This window comes from Podarcis bocagei (genome assembly GCF_964188305.1).
Source record: "Podarcis bocagei genome assembly, chromosome: 3".
Lineage (NCBI taxonomy): Eukaryota > Metazoa > Chordata > Lepidosauria > Squamata > Lacertidae > Podarcis > Podarcis bocagei.
This window is the reverse complement of record NC_138127.1, coordinates 90,432,494-90,455,585: the sequence shown is the minus strand read 5'-3', so window position 1 is coordinate 90,455,585 and position 23,092 is coordinate 90,432,494. Positions and strand designations below refer to the sequence as shown.

Genomic DNA, 23,092 nt, shown 5'->3' with positions numbered 1-23,092 from the left:
GGGAAGGGGAAGCTTTCTAGTGACTTTTTAAAAAATCTCCAAAATGGCAGAATGAATTAGTTCAGTCGACAGAGGATAGCTCAGTCGACAGAGCACAAGACTCTCACGGGTGTGAGCCCCACGTTGGGTGAAAGATTCCTGCACTGCAGGGGGTTGGACTAGATGACCCTTGTGTTCCCCTTCCAACTCTAAAATTCCATGATTTTATGAAGGTGCTAGATGAGGATGGGGAGGACAAGTCGCGGCCTTCTGGAGAACAACAGGAAATATCCTAAATTGGGAGGGGCGGGGGGCGGGGCGGCAGCAGCAGCAAGAAACAACAGCAATGTGTTACCTTCACGAACTACTTCTGTGTTACCTTCACGAACTACTTCTGGCACAAAATATTTTGCGTTCCTTTGTGAGATGGAAATCGTGAGTGCCTCCAGCTCAAGGACAAAAGGAAAATAACAATAAATAGATAGACATAGTAGAAAGTAAGGGTTATGGGCTCAAGGTCAGAGAAGTAGCTCTTGACTGGGTAGCGGAAAACCACCTCTTGCAGTGTCAGTGAACTGGTGGCCCCAAACGGCATGCTGGGGACTTCTTATGGCAGCAGCTCTTCCCCAAAATATGAGAAGCCTTTAAATTCTTCTTGGTTGATCTGCTTTATAATTGTCTCATCCACTGCTGTTAATACTGGGTCTTCTCGTGTAAAGTCTTGATCAAAGTTATTTACATCCCTTTTGGTTTTCTGAGGAAGAAAAGCAAAAAAATAATAAAAAAGGGGAGAGGAGATAAAGATGAGGAGTTCTTTCGTACTTAAAAACCCCAAACACAGAAAACCCAGTTTTTTGAGGGGAAGTGGGGTGAGGAAGGAAGCGGGGGGTGAGGATGTTTTCGCTTGTTTGGCTTCTGAGGTAAGCCAACAGGTCCCTGAAATTATGTGCATATATAAAACCACCAGGAGATAATGAGGATGACCAGACGAGATCACAGAAGCAAAGGATGGGTTTGGAGTAGGCCGGCTGGCCTCTTACAGGGGAATATCGAGAGCGATGACAACAGCAGATAGCTACAATTACGATATTATGCAGCAGTGGTTGCCGCTGTATATTTAGGCGGGCAGCTATGTTGTGATAAGTAAAGCATGAATTCAAACGTATCTTGCCTGCAAATGGCGTCACGGGATGAGACCACAAATTGGGCATGAACAAGGAGGCAGGAGGAGCGGAACCCCAGAGCCTCCTTCTGAAGCTGAATGTTGGAAAACTCAGGACAGACAAACAGAAGGAAGGACTTCTTCACCCAGCTAAACCATGGAAGTTTCTAGCACCCGACGTGAAGGGTGGGGGCACCAACTTGGGGGGCTTGAAAAGGGGATTAGGCAGCTTCGCTGAGGATAAAGCTAACGATGGCTTCTGCTCATGTGCTGGACCAAGAAGCTGAACTTAGTGAAGAATGCTGCCGCATGATTGCGCTGGTTGCCTGCTTGTGTTATTGTTAGTATACAAAGCCCTTAACAGCTTGGGACCTGTTTACCTGTGAGAGCGCCTTGCCCCATAGAACCCCACTTGACTGCTTCGATCTATGGAACTGGCAGGGTCTTAGGTATTGCATAACAGTCCACATTTGTAAGAAACTGATCTTTTAGCATGGCAGCTACCACACTTGGGACCCATCTACTTATTGACACCAAGCAGGTGCCTTCACTATCCATACACGTAGAAGCCGTCTTGTGTTTTAATCTGGCTTTAATTTATTGTTGATTTTAATTATTTGTTAATCATTTTAAATACCAGTTTTTTTTTAAAAAAAGATAGTTTGTTTTATTCTTTTTGAAAAACACTTATGAGGTTTTATTGTGAGTACGTAAAACACTTACGGGGTTCCCTCACTGCGAGAAGCGAAGTTACATGGAACCAGGCAGAGGGCCTTCTCGGCAGTGGTGCCCTCCCTGTGGAACGCTCTCCAGTCGAATGTCAAGGAGATAAACTACACAACTTTTAGAGGGCATCTGAAGGCAGCCCTGTATTGAGAAGTTTTTTAATGTCTGACATTTTATTATGTTTTTATATGTGTCAGAAGCTGCCCAGAGTGGCTGGGGCAACCCGGTAAGATTTGTGGGGTATAAATAATGCTGTGAAATAGATAAATAACTCCCCAGTATTAGAGGGCCTCTGAAGACAGGTGAATGAGGATCACAAGCTGGAGAGGGGCTACTGACTTCATGCCCTGCTTTTAGGGGATTCCCACAGGTATCATGTCTGCCACTGCGAAAAGAGGATGCTAGACCAGGCAGGGCTCTGGTCTGACCCAGCAGGGTTCTGGTTATGTTTTTGGAGTGTGGCTCCTATTCTCTACAATGAGGGCGACATTCCGACAAGCTGAATCTCACGAAACTGCCCTGAGACCTTTTGATGAAGGGTGGTGTATAAATCTAATGAATAAAAGTTAATAAATAAAACACTTGGCCTTCAAATGTCCCCAGGGTGCTCCTGGGCAGTGGCTTCACCCAACAATCACTGCACTTCTGCAAATGGCTGGCTTGATGACCTCCACTGTTGCCTCTGATACTGGTTGCTGCTAGACCTAACACTTCAGTCACACCAGCCATGGAGATGGGAGCCAGGAGGATGTTGCTTCAAAACCATACAACAGGTCAGCCATCTGTGAAATGCTTCCTGGCAAAGCCTTCCTTTGGAAGCACCTTAAGCTAAAGGGTTTTCCAAGTACAAAGCAGGAGAGACACAAGCTCCTGACATAGACTCCCCACACCTCACTTGTATGTCTTGGCTTGGCAATGATGCACAATGGCTACACACACCATCCCATCAGAAAGCAAACTGCCTGTTACGTTGCCATTGCTTGCAACGGAGCCCCATGGCCTCTTTGCCCACTGGGAGCAATTTAAAATGGAAAGGAATGGGAGGGAAGGAAGGGAGAATTGAGCGCTTTTCATACCAGTCTCACCCACCCTACCCATCTCTCCTTCCTAGTTTTACCCCTGCCAATGCTCTGGATGTGCATTTGCTGGCCAAGGCTCCTGATTTGCTAGGATCCCTTTCCTAGATACCTTCAAAAAAACTTTTTGTGAAGCTACGCACCCCCCCCCAAACAAAACCCCCCACACATATTTGGCCCCCCAAATAGAAATTGCCTTATTTTGTTCTTAGTTGTGTTTGGGGATACACATATTTTCATGTCTTACTTAGACAAGTAATAGGAGTATTTTGCAAGCTTGCATGAGTTTGATAACACAAGCATGGCATGACAAGAGCTTGTGACAATAGGTGTAAATATTGCTGCTTTTGCATCCTTCTAACATCAGTGGCATCCAGTGGTTACTGGGAGTGAAATAGGGGGTGTCATCCAATTAAAAGACTCAGGAATAGGAATGGGGAAGGTGTGGCCCTATAGATGTTGCTGGACTACAACTTCCAACATTCCTGGTGCTGGCTGATGGGAGTTACAGTCCCACATTATCTAAAGGACACAGGCTCCCCATTCTTGCAGGATGAAGAAGAAAATTGCAGTTCTAGGGCTGGAATGAATTTGTGTGCAATGAACTTCCAAGTGAATTCCTCCAGCTGAAATTTCTTTGCAGTTTTTGGGACCAGATGTGAGAGTTTGTCTCTGCATGAAACTTAGAAGTTCAAAGGGAAGGTGTGTGAATCACTCAAGTCATCTCCGGTGCATGCTCAGGGTTATGTAAAAACTGGGCTGCCAACTTTTAAACTAGCCTCCTGCTCTTATACCTTTTCACAGCACCTTGTTCAGCTGCCATAAAGAGGGAGCAATGCTTCTCTCCTTGCTGCGAAAAGCTACTGCTGTTGCTTCTTGCAGATCAAGCTACTGTTCATGGCACAGAAGCAGACCAGGATTGACTCGGGGCAATTCAATGCTAGCACAAAGTCAGAATGTGCTATGGAGCATAGATTCATTAGCTAACTGTTACCTGCTACTGCTGCAGCACCTGTTAGAAGAGAAAAGAGGACTCCGCTGCCTCTTAGTGGCTGAAAAGAAACTGTAATGCGTGGGAAGAGTTTGAAGAATGCTCTTACAGTAGAAGGAATTCAGTTTGCTTCCACTCCAGCCACATCATTTGTGCACTCCTTTATTGGGGAGAACTCAGATGAAGTAGCTTTGCTTTTCTCTGCTGTTCCGCAGTCTTTCTAAAGACCGGCTTTGTGGCCATTTCCACCCACTCCTCAGTTGTTGAATGCAACTGCAGCATCAACCTCTTTGGTGTGGTCTAAACAAGACCTGCAGTAACTGGTGCAGCCCTGCCTCTCAACAGAGCTTGCCCTGCATTTTCCTGGATGTTTCGCTTTCCCGGCCAAACAGCTAATTATCCTATTACTTTTCAAAAGGCTTGCTTTTGTGTGTTTGACTTTGTTTGTTTGCTAAACTACAAGTGCACCAAGAAAATAAAAATAATAACTCCATAGTCATATATTTGCTTTTAGCAATGTAGGCCTACCTGAAGCACCGAGAAGAGGCACAGCTATGACTCCCCCCCCCCTCCTTTCAATCTTCATTCCTCTTTGGTTGCTTTATATCAGGGCTGCGGAGCCAAACTTCCAGGAATCAAAGGCGGCCCCCCAAGCCTCTCTACCTGGCCCTATGGACTCTCCCCAAGCCACACCCCTCACTGGCCCTGGTTTGTACCCTCCTTGCATGATTTTGCCTGGCTGGAATGTGTCCTTGAACCCTAACAATGCCTTTTGCTTGCCTGCATAGAGGGTAGAAGGGGGATTGCGAGTGTGTGTAGAAACTAGCCTACTGTGAAATTTACATCAATTGCTCCACCCACTTTTGTCTCTGGCCCCACCCACCACTGGCTTGTGGTCTCTGGAAGCTTGTCCTGGAAGGAATGTGGACCTCAGGATGAAAAGGGCCCCCCACCCTCGTTTTATATTAATCCTCCTTTGCAAACACCTCTCCCGCAAAGCCGTCCCCACCATCTCTCCGCAGTTCCCAGCAACTGCCTTTCTGCACCAACTGGCCAAGTCTGGGCTGCTTTTGGACCCTGCCTACGTAGAAGCCAACATGAGAATACCAGCCATGTTGAGACCATTCCCTCCCTCCTCCCCACCTAGGATCAGACCTCAATACTTACTTATTTTTTACTTTAATTGAGAAGAGCAGGTGGGTGGGTGGGAAAACCAGAGGCAAGAGGCAAAGGAGAAAATAGAAAGGCATGGCATGAAGGTAGAGGTCAGAGATAAAATGATAGAGTGAATGTGGAAGACAGGATGAGAGAGGAGGAGGAGGTTGAGAGGCAGCGAGAGGGACAAAGTGATGTGGTGAACAGGAATGGAGTGGGAAAGAGCTTTACTTAGGAAGAAGAAGAAGAAGAAGAAGAAGAAGAAGAAGAAGAAGAAGAAGAAGAGGAGGAGGAGGAGGAGGAAGAAGAGGAGGAGGAGGAGGAAGAAGAAGAAGAGGAGGAGGAGGAGGAAGAAGAAGAGGAGGAAGAAGAAGAAGAAGAAGAGGAGGAGGAAGAAGAAGAGGAGGAGGAGAAGGAGGAGGAGGAGGAGGAAGAAGAGGAGTTTGGATTTGATATCCCGCTTTATCACTACCCTAAGGAGTCTCAAAGTGGCTAACATTCTCCTTTCCCTTCCTCCCCCACAACTAACACTCTGTCAGGTGAGTAAGGATGAGAGACTTCAGAGAAGTATGACTAGCCCAAGGTCACCCAGCAGCTGCATGTGGAGGAGCGGGGAATCGAACCCGATTCACCAGATTACGAGTCCACTGTTCTTAACCACTACACCACACTGACTCTCTTTTCTTAGGAAGTTCCTGGTTGAATTAAAGTAATTGTGGTCTGATGAGCTTAATTTTTTTTTAGCAAGAGCAAAAAAAAATGGGGGGGGGAGGGGGGAGAATACTATTGAAAGATGCTGGGATGAAAAGCCACATGGGGAAGGCAATGTAGAGTGAGGAACTGGCAGGTGGAGAAAAGGTTAAGCACTGCTGCTCCTCTCACTCTGTGCTCCAAGCAGCTTTTCTGAAGAAACAAGGGGTAGACATGGGCAAATCTGTCAGTTTCTCATTGCCCCAATCTTAAGTTCAGCTGCCGATATTTCCACATCCATTTGCTTTAAAGTAAAATTTAAAAATAGCATGGTAAAAATTCATTTGCATCTCTTCTAATTCTAGCAAGCCACTTTGTTTAATGTAATGTGCTGGGCGTGTCATCTGCACTCATATAGATGCGCATTTGCAGGCACACCTTCCTCTCCCATATGCATTTCTGCATCCTTTTTTTTTTTTTTAGTTGGACAACAGCATCACAAAGTTTGGCTCATTTCTGGAAGAGTTAACGAGTTAGGCCTGAATTGAAATGCAATGCAAATTCGATTTCCCCTCCACCCCTGTAGCAGGAGGATACAGATACACGGGTTTGCACCTGACAAACAGCAGATTAGTTATGATGGCTTGCCTGCCATGTTCACAAGCTCAAATTCTAGGCATTTATTTATTACATTTAAGCCCCACATTTCTTCAGATGGGCACCACCCTTCCCTCCACCTCAGGAAGCAAAACAATTTGGGCTGGCTCTGCAGCGAAAATTAAACTTGGGGGTGTGAACAAAAGTTAATTTTTCAAAGAACCAAATGTACAATTTAGGGCCAAAGTATCTATGAATGCATTTACTTCCTCTGTTTTGGGCCTTAGCGATTGCCTTCCTAATACTGGACCGCCCTTCCTTATCCTTCTCATGAAAGTGATCTGTTTTGAAGCCCTTTGTTGGGGCCCTTCTGCTGAGCACAGCAAACAGGTCCAGCGGCATTTCTACTCCTTCTTAGCATTACTGTCTTAAGATTCCAGTCTTATAGGTGGTGCCTAGTTCATGGACAAGGGTGTTTTTTTAAAGGCACGGCACCCCACGGCGAACGTTTTTCTCAGAGACTGTACAATGGCAAGCTGCAGAAGATGCAAAGCGCACTGGATACTGAATGCCACAAATAACATGGGCATGGTGTGGTCTTGTTTTAGAACTTCATTTCTTATTATACATTATCTGCCACCAAAATTTCCAGTGCTGCTCTCCTGCAGCAAAAACAGCAGCAGCAGACATTCTGAAACGGCACTTCAGAAGAGAGGCTCCAGTAGGAAACAGCTGAGCAAGAAATTCAACTGTATCACTTGTGGCCTGGATCAAGATATCGTGTATTTATCCCACTTCATGCGCTAATCAGCTTCCCAATGACAGGAGGTTTTGTTATCATGAACACTGCTCTGTTAGGAACATAGGAAACTCCAGGGTTTCAAATGGGTTGGTTAACTGTCACAGAAACAAATATGCATGTTTGGGTTTTATTTTCCCTCTGACCTCACTCTTCACAATTCCCACTCCACTGTCTGGGTAATAGTTCATGTGTCTGATGAAGTGGGCTTCATCAGTTTGCAACATCATACATTTGCTGGGATTGTAGCTTGCTAAGTGAGAATCGAAGTAGACCTACTGAAACCAGCCCACTGATTTTTAAGGAGTCATGCAGAGGACTGACTGCACGATAAAGTTACGGAGTAAGGGGGGGGGGGATGTTGCAAACTTGGTCAACAGATTTCTCTGGCCACAACAATGGTAGGATAGGAGTGGTGGCACTTGGCAGAAATCCCAGTTAAGGGAACATCCTCCTTCTTTAAAAAGGGCGGAGTGAAGCAACTACAGGGTGCTACAATTAAAACTAAATAAACACATCACTGTGCTTTGGAAATGAACATAAACAGCAATAAATATCCACCTGTGGGGTTGGATGGCAGGAGCCCGCCCCCCCTAAACTCTCACAAAGGATTTTAAAAAAAGTAATTGGCCATGACCCAAAATCCATATAATATAGGAACTCCTTAGTCTTGTAATATGAACATATGGATTGTCCTCTAGACCTTCTCCATCAATAAAAGAAATGCTCCCTACGCATGCATGTACTGCCTCTTGAGCATTAAACCTCTTCACAAAAGAGAATGGAGAAGTCCAAATGTGATTGGAGCTCCATGTAAAATCAGGAGCCCTCTTCCCCTGTGTTTGCAGGTTTCTGACAACCTGCTCCTATTGCTCAGGATGCACACACTGGTGGGTTGCTTGGCCCCCAAATGATTCATTGTCCTTGAATACTGAAACCCCTTTAGGACGGTGTATGTGTGTGTGTGTGTGTTCAATCAGGTCTTGACCCCCTACCATTCTGTTTGCCCCACCCACAACCTTTCCTCTGTGCTCCTGCTTCCGTCTGCTCTCGAGCCAAACCCTCCTGGCTGCCACCAACGTAGAGAAGCACGTTGACGGCAGCTGGAGCAAAAGAGGCCTACCTGGCTTTCCCTTCTCTCCACTGTTTAGATGCTAGCAAACATAAGCCACAGGCAAGTTCTATCATCCCTTTCCAATACACTGATCAGGACTGTGAGAAGGGACTTGGAGGTGTCAAGAGTCCTTAAGGGTGAGAAGGGAGGCAGGGGAGTCAATGAAGGAGTGTTTTCCAATGGTACGTGGGCCAAACTCCACTGCCCAAAGTTGATTTGAGCAGAATACATTCCATGCAGACGCATGCACTACAGCCCCTTGGCGTCCCCCTCTGTTAAACGCCACTTGCCATGCACCGGGATGACTGAATGGAAATATATTATGAGACTGGAGAGGGACACCTCGCGTTTGCATGTATTAGGCCTGGAAACAAACCTACCTGGGCATTTTCCCCACTGTAGGCCTTACCTTAAAGAGGGACATTCACACTGAAGCAAACTTGAAAAGAGAGAACATTCACACAAAAATAAATTTACTCGGCCAGTAATCTCTGGTGTTCCCATTACCATTACTGTGCAGGATACTGCATTTTAAACAGGGACTTATTTATTTGCCAAACTGCAAAGTCATAATCCTGTATCTAGGACAGGTTCAGTAAGAAAGTGCATGTGCAACATTATGACTTTTTTAAAGCAGCAGAATAGGAGAAAGCCCTAGATAAAAATGCACAAATATTTGGGTTCCGTAGTTACAAGTTTTGTTTTGTTTTGTTGCCTTTTTAAAGAAAGCAAACACCAACATGGGAAATTTCCATGGACTGTATCCAAATAAGCTACGCTCAGAGTAAAACTCATTGGAATTAATAGAGCTAGGTGAGTCATGTCCATAGTTTTCAGTGGGTTTACTCTGCGCAGAGCTAGCATTGGATGCAAACCCACAGGCTTATTTATGTTTGAAAGGTTGCCTTCAGAAAGAAAGTCCCTCTTTAAGGATTCCAGCCACATTTCTTTGCAACCCTCTCTCTGCTGCAACATTTATTATTATAACAAACTGCTGATTTCTCTGCAGCAATCCACTGACCCATATTTATTATTATTAAATTTATGCAAGTGGGTTTGGCAACAAAATGCTGCAGTGTGGAGATACTTCTGCTTAGGGTTCCAGCCACTCCATTCCATTCCGCTTCCTTCCGGGTTTTCTGGCTCCTCCCTGTCAATAGTTAGTCAGCATTCCATGGCCACTGAGCATGCTCAGTTCCTCACTGGCCTGTTTTGGGCTCATCTTCTTAAGACCTTTTTTTGTACTTCTGCAAAACCTGGGATTCTCCCAAGCCTGCCGATACCTTCCGCGGGTAGGTGGTGCTGTTTTGGTTACATAAGCAACGGCGCTCATGGCCTGAACACCAGAAATTATGCTGCCTCATCTACCAAATGAGCTTGTACATTTGATATATATTTTTTCATCTGCCAACAGAGGAACTGCTCACGCCAGTGCAGACTACTGGAAATCATTACATTTCACCCGGATTTCGCGTATTTGTATCCATGCAGAAAAGGACCTGGATAGTTTTCCAAGGCACCAGTAAAGATCTTGTGGAAAAATTAGTGACTTTTCCCTCACTATAGAAGAAACCCTTTTGTACACTGGCTGCTGCTAGCACTCTGCAGGAATGCGGACTGTCTATTGTTTTTTTTTGGGGGGGGGGTATGTTTTCCTAGTGATGGGGTTATTCAAATGGAAACGTTTGCTGCAGCAATATATTGAAAAATCTAACAAACCGCTGGCATCCTTAAGACAAGACTTAACAAAGAGCAAGAAAGCTACAAGGATGGATTTGAAGGAAATATAGCAACTTAGAAGAGGCAGGACTGTGACAGCTGTTATTTCATCCAGGCAAGAGAGAAGAAGAAAAGGCAATTTCAGCATTGGAATGGGGCAGTCTGAAAAGTAGAAGGTTAGCAACCCACCTCGAAATGCCAATCACCTCTTTTAACAATATGCTAACAGGTCTAATTGGCTGAGATCAAAATGCAGCCCATTGCCCACATCTGACAGCATACCTTTTTAAAAGGAACTTCGTGGTTTTACTGCCTCCCTCGGACTGTACAGATGGGGGTGGGTGGGTTTCAAGCACTTAAGAGGTATCAGTTCGCAGTTGGTGGGGATGCATCCCATGGTAGCTTAGATTTTTATTTTATTTTAACAGAAATATTATTGCTCCAAATCCAGAAAAAAGTTAGCTGTGCTTAAGCCCCTTTGAAATCAGAAGGGCAGATTAGTTGTTTCTAATTTATATGTGCCCAATTAATTTCAGCGGGAGGTTAATATGACTAACTTTCTTTTGAGCCACTGTCTGCTGAGATGCGCACGCGCGCGCGCGCACACACACACACACACACACACACACACTCCCATGCCGTATTTACTCAAATGCAATGCACTTCTTTTTTGGCCAAATTACATTGCAAAAAATTAGGATGCACATGAGATTTGATTGCAAGCTTGGAAAGCACCACTGGCATAGCAAAAACATTTTTGGTTTCAAGGGTTTTGAAAACTGAGGCACACATTAGATTCAATGGTGCATTAGATTTGCATAAACACACTATTGCGTCGTGCCTTCCCATAAACAGTATGTGGCTTCAGAAACTGAGCTCCACTACATACATCTCTGTGTGGGATCTCCCTGTCTCGATGTTTAGTCCCTAAATGTGAGGAATGATTGAGGGCGCCAGTGATCCTGTATACATTGCAGGTAAATGTGTCGGTAAAAACGTCTGAACTGAGATGGACCTCAGTTAGCCAAACAGGAAGACAAGACAAGACAATAAGGAGGCATCTTCACATCAATAGGCCTGACTGGGCCATGTGGTACGGATGTTCATACTCTGTGTGCACACTCTTTGTGCTACTTGGCACATCACCACTCCCAGCTCCTGCATACCGCAGCTTGGGAGCTATAACAGGGAGCTGAACAGTACGCAATCCCTTTGAAGCCTTTTAGGTCAGGTTTACTTGCTGTTCCAAGCAAGTAGTCAACAGGCCACCTTTGTTTGCTCCTCTCTCACCTGAGAAAGGGGCAAGGTCTGCGGGCCAGAAGGGAGGGTGCCCAAAGAGCCACTCCCATTCTATGCTGAGTGTCAAAGAATCATAAAGAAATGATATCGGGTCCCATGGTATTTACTAACAGCATGAACCTTTCTTTCTTTCTTTCTTTCTTTCTTTCTTTCTTTCTTTCTTTCTTTCTTTCTTTTTAAAAATATTTTTATTAAATATTTCTTATTGTACAAAAACACTTTTGTCTCTTTTTTTCAAGTTGTGTTTCCTACAATTCAGTTTCATTTGTTGTGAGACATTAGTGTTACATACAATGTTAGGTGAGGAAGAAAAGAGGGGGGGGGGAGAGATTTGTTATGTTTCCTTGAAGGTGAGAGAGGTTGGTGGTAGCCTAGGTTGTGGTTGGTTGTCTTTGGGTGGCTGTAGTGAGATTTGTTTTTGTATGTGAGTGGTGTGTGTGTGTGTATTTCTGAGTCAGGTTAGCCAGACTGATTTGTAGATTTTTGGCAGATTCTTGTCGTTGTCTTGTCGGGCTGCGTATGTGATAAAGGGGAGCCATACTGGGGTGAAGGCGTCTTCTTCTATTTGTCCCCATGTCAGTTTCAGTTTATTTGTTAGTTTTTCTAATAAGACTGTTTCCCATACTATTTGGTACCATTGGTCCATGCTTACTCCTGACAGGTTTCTCCAGTGTCTGGCTATGATGTTTCTGGCTGCTGAGAGTAGGTGGGTTATGAGCTCTTTATGATGTGAGTGGGCATTATTATCTTGGAAGATGTTTAGTAGGACCAGTTCTGGGGTGACTTCTAATACTTGCTTAGTTATTTTGCATATTTCTTGTATGATTGCTGTCCAGAAGGGTTGGGCTTTGGGACATTCCCACCACATGTGGAGGTATGTTGAAGCAACCCATGTTAAGCACCCCTATGTCTACTTGGCCTCAATGGAAAGTTGGAACAATGGGAATCATACAACACTGATCGTGAGCAAGTATCACTGGCTGCCATTATGTTACTGGGCCCAATTCAAGATGCTAACATATAAACCCTAAATGACTTGAAGGAGCACCTGGTACTTGCGCAATTCTTCATGCCTGTATAGTGTCCAGTGTGTTAGCCTTACTGAAAGTGAAGGGTGAATAAATGAAACCTGCTCACGCAGCATAGGATTACACTGCCACTCCACGGATTAGCTTTAAGGACTTTCTCTCTCTCTTTTTACACAGAATGGTTCCCTAGAACTGGTCTTAATCCCATCCCTGTAGAATACAATGTCACTCTCACGAACGGCTCCCAAGTCTGCAAATCATGCACAGCTATCTTGTCTGAATAAGTAACGGCAGGGAATGGCTTTCAATGGGTCTCAGAAACTGGCCAGAGGCCAGCTGACAACATACCTTTTCACACATGGAAAAGCCTTGTTAACTCTTTAAATATGATATCCAAAGCAGTGTTTGCACTGTAGGGAGACTGAAATGGAGAAGACCAAGAGCCAGAAAGACAGAGAGCAAGAGAGCTCATAGACTGCAAGGACCCCAGCGGGTGTACAATGTATTCCATGTTCCCTGTGGGGTTCATTTCAGTGTAGACCAGGTCAACCAATGTCAGAGCTGGAAAAGATGCCTCCTTGCAATGTAGCCCTTTGCTTTCTTCTATAGGACTGAATAACAGCTTCTTCTTTTTTAACATATTATGGAATTATTATTAAGTAATTGGGAACACGGGGACGCGGGTGGCGCTGTGGGTAAAACCTCAGCGTCCAGGGCTTGCCGATCACATGGTCGGCGGTTCGAATCCCCGCGGCGGGGTGAGCTCCCGTCTTCGGTCCCAGCTCCTGCCCACCTAGCAGTTCGAAAGCACCCCTAAAAGTGCAAGTAGATAAATATGTACCGCTTTCTAGAGGGAAGGTGAACGGCGTTTCCGTGTGCTGTGCTGGTGCCGGCTCGCCAGAGCAGCTTCGTCACGCTGGCCACATGACCCGTAAGTGTCTCCGGAGAGCGCTGGCCCCCGGCCTCTTAAGTGAGATGGGCACACAACCCTAGAGTCGGACACGACTGGCCCGTACGGGCAGGGGTACCTTTACCTTTAATTGGGAACAAGTCCAAACCCCCTTTGGCAAGCATTCTCCTAGTTTCCAATTAATTTGCCCCTTCCAAGCTGCCTTGCCAATTGCAGCTCATTTAGGAATGAATGGAAGCCACTGAGAACTAGGTCTGCGCCTAATTAAATTCTAATCTGATTTTTGGCCACCCTAGATCAGGGCTTCCTAAACTTGGGGCTCCAGATGTTTTTGGACTACAACTCCCATCATCCCTTAGTGATGATGGGAACTGTAGTCCAAAAACAGCTGGAGATCCAAGTTTAGGAAACCTTGCCCTAGAACAACATTTTGCTACCGATAGCTTTGGCACTTATTATTTCTGATTCCTCCTTCCTGCCAGCCACTCCTGGTCAGAGGTGAACTATAGCCACTCCTGCCTCTGGTCACTGCCTACAGGTCAACTTTGATAATGGCCTATGTGCTTTGGGGTCATGGGCTAGCCCAGGCATCACCAACCTTTGGCCCTCCAGATGTTTTGGCCTACAACTCCCATCATCCCTGGCTAACAGGACCAGTGGTCAGGAATGATGGGAATTGTAGTCCAAAACATCTGGATCCCCAAAGGCTGGGGATGCCTGTGCTAGCCTCACTCCCTCCCCAGCCATTTTGTCATTTTTCTTTGGTGTCAAAATATTCCACCCTGGACAAGAGCCCTTACTTGTAGATTATCTCATGGAAATGCTCAGTGGAAGATTCAGTGAGATGCATAAATGACCTGGGCCTACATTTAGAATGCATACCCACTGGAGACAGGGAACTGTCTGAAATTATGTTCTCCAGCAGAGGAAGCCACTCCTGTGTGCATTTCAGTTCAGCAGCTCACTGGAAGAGATGCATGGCACATCCAAGTTTGTGCAGCCCTTTTCTCCTCCCCTGGCAGGGCTGGAGTCAGTGCTATGACTTAAGTATTGTTATTAATAATAATGAGGAATTGTGCAAGAGGGAAAATAAAAGAATGCATGGATAGTAGCCAGGGAATGACGTGCCTCATCTGACGCTTGCATAGGAAAAAATAGGGAACAATTGCAGGGAAATGAAAGTGAGTTCATTTGGAGCGCTGAGTTTAGCTCCTGCTCCCCCCTGAAAGTTTTTCATGAAGTTTGGGGGGGGGGCAGTGTGCGTGAGAAAAGAACAGAATGAGCAGAGGTGCTCACAGTTAAATGGGATCAGTATTCAGTACTTGAACAAATAAAATAAAATGGTTCAGAATTCAAACTGGGTTTAAAAAAATAAAAGGAAAGAACTGAGTATAATTCTGGGGGTGGGGCTTCACAGGTGCATATATCTTAGCCTGTTTTGTATCTTACGTACTGATTTTGTATAATGATTTTACTATATACTACTTAGATGCATCAGCTTGAAGCAAAAAATAAAGTAGGAGGTAAATAAATAAATGATATGCATTGCTCTAGTCTCTCATCACTCAACACTACATGATTCTCATCTGAAGGCAAGAACACTTTCCATTGTGTGAGAGCTGAAACTGGGCGATATGCAAAAAAGATGAATCTGGGTGACTTGCTCAACATTTGATGATCAGCTCCCTATTTGGAAGATTTTTTTTAAAGGCAATATTGGACATGCACTCAGTTGTCAAGGTATTTAAAAGATCATATATTAATGCTATCCGCATAGCAACAGAATGGGTGGCGGGCTTTACTGCATTATAGAGTCTACCATGGCCTCCAGAGGAAGCTAGCTCAAGCACCAGGTGGCAAAAATTAATCCTCTGAGGTTCTGTTTTCAAGGCATTAGAAGCTAGCTCACTAGTTGACACTGTTTGAGCCACTCCATCATATATCCGGAAAATTGCAATGCAGTGTGGGAAGCCTGAAGTTTTCCAAGGCTTGTTTTTGAAAAAGGAACATGGTGCAGAAACATTCCCCTGTGGAATACTGGGACACAGAGTCAAAACACGAGACTCAACACAGGCAGAACCATCAAGGATTAAACTTCCAGGCAGTGCATACATTTTCAGCGTCCAAATAGTAAAAAAAAAAAAGGGGGGGGAAGATATATTTTCCCCAGGGAGGAAAGAAATAACAATAATTTCCCTATTCTGTTTTGTTAAAGATATGTTTGCTTTAAAACATTCTTAAATATTCTTGCAGTGGAAATCCCATATGTATGCCTACTCAAATGGATGATCATGACAAAGTCTTCTTAGGCTTCTTTTACATTCATCTTTATTTATATATACTTGTTCAGATTAATGCTCGGTCAGTACACAGCGACCTTTGCTGTGCCTTCAGTGATGATATTATAAGTGGCAGTGGGATATGATGGCTGATCACTTCACAACCAAGAACAATGATTTTAGATTGTTAGGCTATCAAGTGAGGCAAGTTATAATCCAGGTGACTTAATCTGCGGACTCACTTTAGAAGAGTTTGGAAGAAGAGTTTGGATTTGATATCCTGCTTTATCACTACCCTAAGGAGTCTCAAAGCGGCTAACAATCTCCTTTCCCTTCCTCCCCAACAACAAACACTCTGTGAGGTGAGTGAGGCTGAGAGACTTCAGAGAAGTGTGACTAGCCCAAGATCACCCAGCAGCTGCACGTGGAGGATCAGGGAATTGAACCCGGTTCACCAGATTATGAGTCCACTGCTCTTAAGCACTACACCACACTGGCTTTAAAATAATTGATTCCATTAGTTCTTGTGTTTGTAAGGAATACATAATGACCATTTTCACATTCAGCATACAATAAGCAAACCTGAGACTTACCTTGGACGAAACCAACCACCTTAAAATGGTTGCTACCTGGGCTTTCAACTCTACTGCAGCATTACAGTGCAATTCTATACATTTCTACTCTGAAGTATGGCCCACTGAGTTTAATGGGACCTACTTCCAGGTAAATCTGTATAGGATTAGAGTCTTACTATTATAAAGGACACCAATAAACTTTGATATATTTTCAGCCAAGGTCTCTTGCACAGAGTCAAAGCACTACTTACAATCCGAGGCTTGAAGGGCGGCTTGATTTTCCTTTGCTCTAGAAGAACCCAGTCAATCTCCTTAAAGAAAGGGTGTTGCTTAATCGCATCTTCGCCGTTCTGAGATGCCACACAGCCAAGTCGCTTATTTGGGTTTTTTGTCATGAACTAGAGGAAAAACAAAAGGTACCAGACATTTGTTGCATAGTGGGAAGTTGAACCAATGAAGCAACAAGGAGCAACAAGTTCTTGGATAGCTCAGTTGGCTAGAGAAGCGGTTGGCAAGGCTTACCGGCCATGGGCCGGATCACTCCCATGGAGATCGTCCGTGGGCTGGACCGGCACAGTGCGACTCCAGAAATCACGTCTGTCCATGTCCGTGGCACCGGAAATCGCTTCTGTGCATGCCCAGACACTGAAAATCGCGCCTGCGCAGAAGTGATTTCTGGTATCTGCACATGTGCAGACACGATTTCTAGCACCGGTTGGCGAGTCCCTGCACCATGCTGCGCCAGTTTAGCGCAGTGCACGGGGGACTCGCCAAGCAGGTGGCTCAGTTCGGGGGTGGCTCAGGGGCCGGTAAAACGGTCTTTGTAGGTTAGATCTGGCCCATGGGCCGCACGTTGCCAACCCCTGGGCAAGAGTGTGGTGCTGTTTGCAGGTTTGATCCCTGTAAGGGACAGCTGCATATTCCTGAATTGCAGGGGATTGGACTAGATGATCCTGAGGGTCCCTTCCAATGCTATGATTCTTTCTTTCTGAGTCAACGGGTCAAGAAAGCAGAGAAGGCCCACAAAAATATTCAGTCTGAGCTGCTCTTTCTGCTGCCTCAATCAGCAACCACCGCATCCTTTTACTCCCTGTTGGGTACCAACGAAGGGTAGGCTAGCAGGAGACGTCTTTCAAATAAGTCTTCATCATACATAATTAGACCACTGAAGACACTACCTGGCAATGGACCAAAGCCAATCCCAGCTATCAGATGAGTGTACCTGTTTCCAAGCACCCATTTGTTGCATACACATGTTGAGTTTTAAGGTCTGAAAGTTTAATGCCTGAAGCCGTGAAAAGAAGGATGCATGGCTGAGAATAAGCTACTTTGTTGTAGCCCTGAAAATAAGCCACCTTCTCCCTTCTGTCTGGTAAAAGCTTTTGTGTAACTTGCTGTGGCATGGTGCTTTGCATGCAGAAGGTCCCAGGTTAAATACCCCGAAATTCATCCCTCTGGTTAAGGAGCTGAGCTCTCCAGGCAAATTGTAAGGTCTTCATTTTAGGAACATAGGAAACAACTTTTTACCAAATCAGGCCACTGGCTCATCTAACTCAGGGCAAGACTTTTCATCATCATCATCATCATCATCATCATCAACAACAACTGATACATAAATAAGCTAGGTAAAGGTAAAGGGACCCCTGACCATTAGGTCCAGTCGTGACTGACTCTGGGGTTGCGGCACTTTTCTCGCTTTATTGGCTGAGGGAGCTGGCGTACAGCTTCCGGGTCATGTGGCCTGCATGACTAAGCTGCTTCTGATGAACCAGAGCAGCACATGGAAACACCATTTACCTTCCTGCCGGAGCAGTACTTATTTATCTACTTGCACTTTGACGTGCTTTCGAACTGCTAGGTTGGCAGGAGCTGGGACCGAGCAACAGGAGCTCACCCCGACGCGGGGATTCGAACCACCAATCTTCTGATCGGCAAGTCCTAGGCTCTGTGGTTTAACCCACAGTGCCACCCTTCAATAAATAAGCTAGTCCCTGTCTATTCTGATTGGCAGCAGCTTTCTAAGGTCTCAGGTGGATATACTGATCCCAGCTCTACTGTGTGGGATCCTTTATCCCAGGCATGGGGAACCTGAGACTCTACAGATGTTGTTAAGACTACAAATCCCATCATTCCTGACCATTAGCCATGCTGGCTGGGACTGAGGGGAGTTGGAGCCAAACACCCATCTGCAAAGTCAGAGGTTCCCCACTCCTGTTCAACCAGAGATGCTGGGGTTTGAGCCTGGGATATTCTGCATGCAACAGATATAAAGCTATGGCTTCACCTTCCTCATATTATTCTCATTTTGAAGGGAAGCAAGCCTAAGCCTTAGGAAAAACAAAAACAAAAAAGGGTTTGAATTCCCAGAAGTCACAAGATATTTAAACATTTTTAAAAATAACTTTAGGGCTGTGTGTACTGTCAAGAAGCCTCTGCTGCAAAATGGGATCTCTGCCAACAAGGATTTTAGTTTGGGTTTGGAGAAATTAAATTCCAGGTTCTCATAGTTTTTGATTTCAAAGCATCTGGGGTTGCTGAGATTATAAAACGTTTCTGGAAAACAGAAATAAACTGCATAGAAAATCAGCTGAATAGAAAGCAAGGTCCATTCTGCAAAAGCTGCTAAAAGAAATGCTTTTCAACGATTTAATAGGACTCTGATTTACAGTGCCTGACGAACAAAACGCATGTCTAACAGTACAATGCGAGGAAACAAAGCGTTCCAAAGCTAATCCCTTGCTAATTTTCGGCAGTCAAGTACATAGACGCCCCTTCATTTCCTCTGTTCTTCCTGCTCCTCTGTTAACTGCATTCCGTTAAAGTACAAGGCGAAGAACACAAGTTTCAAACACAAAGCTAAGCCTAAAACTTCTTTTTTTTCCTTGGGGTGTGGGGTGGGGAGAGCTAAATGCAAAAGGCCAGAATCCTTCATATGTGTTGTGCGAGATGCAACTCTTTTGGTTCTGGGTTTCACTTAGCACATCCTGTTAGTCGAAGGCCTGTGCAAGGACTTCCACTTGTGCAAAAGGACTTTCTCTCGTTTCCTCCCACGACTACAGCGCCCCCTGAAATCGGTTCAGTGGGTGGGGAGAAGGGGAGGCGCTGCTCCATCTGACAAGCAAAAATGCTTGCGCAGAGAGAATGCTAGTAATAGCGCAACAGTGAATGCCACCCATAGGATCGGGTTTTTCCAGGCCCCCATGAAATCAGTGGGAGTTAGGGGTACTTCAAATGGTACAGCCCCCTACTGAAGTCATCCAAGGTTCCTCAAGGGGCGGGCAACATTCTATGCAACAAGCATAATGTTTGCCAATAGTTTGCCATGCTCCAATTGCGTGGGAAGTTTTTATGCCAGTGATTGGATGGGTGGAAGTCTCTTTGGTGGGCTCCATGTGGGGAGCTGAAACTTCTCTTTGAAGCAGCGTTGCTTCATTTGGGGTCAAAATTTGTCTGCATTTCTTGTCACAACTTTTTTTTTAAAAGAAAATGGTTAGCAGCTTTGCGGCCTAAGGCATGGCATGCAAGACATGGACAGCAGCAGGCTGTTAGCATTCCAGGTCCAGATGCCCAAGTATTTGGAGCAGAGGCGATGAGAAACAGGGAAGACAGCAGTCGAACAGCTGAGACAGAAGCAAAGGGAAAGGTTGGGGTTCTAGAGACCCAGTTGCACAGGACTGGGGTGCTTGGGGTTCACTCCTTCCTAGAACCCAGTGTGTGCTGGTATCTCCAGCTTAAAATGCCTGCACTTTTCTGACGAGCAGCCACGGTAGGGATTTGGTGTCTGACCCGTAGGGCTCCTTGTAGGAACCTGTTGGTACTCAACACTCAGAATGAATGATAGAGCTGGAGAAGCTGTTTGGTGGAAAAACAGTAGTTTAGCTATCTTTAATTGTATCGGGAAGCTCTCAATGTCTAGTGCATCTTGTGTTGTTTATATTCTGTTGGAAGCTACCCAGAGCGACTGGGGCAACCCAGTCAGATAGGTGGGGTACAACACATTATTATTATTATTATTATTATTATTATTATTATTATTATTATTATTATTTTGGTTTCTTGCTTCTGGTTTAACTTTGCGCTTTTATCTTGAAGTTTTATCTTGTGACCCACCCTGAGATCTTTTGATGAAGGGTGGTATATAAATATAAATATAAAATAATAATAATAATAATAAGATTATTATCTTGAAATTAAATGAATTTTGCACAGAGGATACACAATCCTATGCAGGCTTTCTTGGGAGTTAAGTCCCACTGAAAGCAACAGGATTTATTTCCAAATCAGTGTGGCTAGGATCCATATGCTAGTGCATTCCAGTGTGTTGGATCAGGGCCCAAAGCAAACCTGCTGGCTGAGTATCTTTAATTACATAACCCTTCCCCTACCGTAGCAAGACATGTGCAGTTGGCAATGTCTGCCTGATAAGGCCATTTAGTCTGCTTGTGTTTTCCTTTTCACTGAAACATGATTCTCAAGTGCATACATTGATGCAGCATACAGCCACAAAGAACACAAACATTTTGTCCCTTTCCCACAAGAAGCGTAATTCATTCCAGACCCCCTTATACGGACAGTAGCACTCTGAACTGCAGTTGAACTCCCAGTGGTGGCTGCTCTTAAACTGCTGTAGTGAAAAGCGAAGGGGAGTCAAATTTAATAAGGAAGATCAGGGGGAGAGAGAGAGTGAGAGGGAAAAAAAAGAAAGGGACAGTCTCTTACAGCTTTCAAAATGCTAACAGCTTCTTTGCTAAGCCACACTGGATATAGCACATCATCATGCAAGATGGATTCAAAGAGGTCGTCTTCATTGTCAGCTTCGAAGGGGGGTTGGCCAGCCATCATTTCGTACATGAGGACACCCAGCGCCCACCAATCAACCGAGGGACCGTATTCCAATTCCTGAAGAATCTGTTACAGAAATCGGGAAAGAAAGAAATGCATTGAGAACCTGAGAGAAGCACGCTGCCCCTTAGAAAAACTGTAAAGTCCAAGGCCCATTGGGAACACGACATATGCCATACATGATCTTTTCAACGAAAGCAATACTCTATTTGTGCACATGTATAACAAGGTGGAGCCTTGGGCTTGAACACTAGCAGATAAAGGGAGCTTCATCAGTGGCATCACACAGTATTTCAGAGGCATGGCACCCAGCCCCGTGACAACATTTGCATAATATTGGCACATGCTAATTAATATGTATATATGCCTCTGACCATACAAAGATGGTGAGTGACTGGGGCTCAGCAACAATTGTACGTTGCTTACAGGGCAGCTGGGTGCGCTGCAAAGTTAAAAAGAAACACTTTTTTAAGTTTCCAAAAATGGAGAGAATGGATGCTCTCCTAGGGAGGCTTGCACCAACTTTTTATCTATTTTAGGCACCAGGCAAAGTATTTCCTTTTTCACCCAGGGTTTTAGCCCTTAATTTGAAGGGTTTATAGAACTTGTGGCCTCTTTTAGTGGGGCACAATCTGTAATAAGAACAATGTAGGGTAATTGGGGCCTGGCACGAATGGCCTGGGGCTTAGGCCCCCTGGGTCAGCCTCCAACAATGCCCTTGAGATTCCACCTCCCGCTCTTTGCACGGTGTGGACATGCTTATCTCATTTTCCACATTTCCCACCCATCCCAAAGTAGCAGAGTGAAGTTATATTCCATAGCACTTGATAAGGAAAAGAGTTAAACGATGGAATTACAGTTTACAAGCATTCTGTCCCTAGTATAACAGAAAATTCAATTTGTTTCTTTTTCCTTTATTTTTTAAATAAAAAAGAGCATATATTACGTTCTTTGAGATGGCTTATCCACGTGGCGCAAGTGACCAGTTATCTCCACGTGCTCATTCTCTGGCTCATGTGTGCCAATGACGGCACAGAGATATTCCTGTGTCAGCTAGAAGAAAACATGTACCTGGGATTGCAGCGGTGCCTACAATCCCAGTTGCTCTGACAACGTGTCATAGAAATCATTGGAAGGGCTGCAATCCCATCATGGCTGATGGCAAGGGTGACCCCAGGTTTCTGTGAGACTGTTCTCCCAAGTCACCAACATGCAGAAACCCCAAAAAGGTTGCATGCAGGGAACTGGGCAAACTGATCCTTTGTGCTCAAGCCAGCATTATGGAAGACACTTCCCCATACGTTTAGGCATGAACTGCGGTACCTCTGGAGCTATGTAGTCTGGCGTTCCACAAAAGGTAGTAGTCGTTACTCCATTCAAGATCCCTTCCTTACACATCCCAAAGTCAGCCAATTTGCAGTGACCTTCTGCATCCAGAAGAATATTGTCCAGTTTCAGGTCCCTTGAATAACAAAGAAGAAGGAGGGTCATTCTGTCACGAAATTCTACTCAATATTGATCCAGAGCAGAACTCCGAAGTATAGTTAGCAGAGTAAAAACTTAAACATGTTGTAGGATTCCCAAAAATAGACCAGAGGCAATTATATTTCATCCAGCAGAGCTTTACTGCTCCTGAAGGCAAATGAGCATAATGGTCACAAATCCAATACATTCAGGATTGGCACTGTCCAAAAGAAATCCAGTTGCCGCAGACTTAATTTAAACTTACAATAACTTATAATAAGTCTAAACCTTAACACTAAGTATACTATGTACAGAACACCACACCAGAAGGAAGAGAGATAGAAAGAGAAAGTGAAACCAAGGCTCCTTCTGGCCTTAGGATTATAGTCAGCATGACCTTGACAGAAGAGATAACAGAACCAGTTTAAGCCAGCTGTACTCAGCTTCTCTGAAGGAATAACCCAAGCATCATGAACCTTCTGCTTGTTTCTTTCACACAGAGAAGCTTCCAGAACCCTCTTGGATTAATTAGAATAGGAAAGATCTCTACACATCAGATCAATACTAAGAAATGCAAATTGACATATTCCACCTTAGCAGAAGTCAAGTTTCTTTCATTGTTTAGAAAACTCAGGATAGTTTATTCTCATTTGTTTAGATCATGAGTGGAGGATCACCTTCAGCAGC

At 44.7% G+C, this 23,092-nt stretch overlaps 1 protein-coding gene across 1 annotated transcript in view; it reads right to left on the bottom strand.

The window, feature by feature from the left end:
* Positions 1-356: 356 nt before the first annotated feature.
* PRKCE (protein kinase C epsilon) overlaps positions 357-23,092 on the bottom strand; it is a 318,307-nt gene continuing 295,571 nt past the window's right edge. The window contains exons 12-15 of the mRNA XM_081188544.1: positions 22,265-22,403; positions 20,819-21,007; positions 16,351-16,497; positions 357-733 (exon numbers count right to left, since the gene is read on the bottom strand). Coding sequence (XP_081044670.1) covers positions 587-733; positions 16,351-16,497; positions 20,819-21,007; positions 22,265-22,403 — 622 coding nt within the window. The 3' untranslated portion in view covers positions 357-586. The remainder of the gene's footprint in view (positions 734-16,350; positions 16,498-20,818; positions 21,008-22,264; positions 22,404-23,092) is intronic.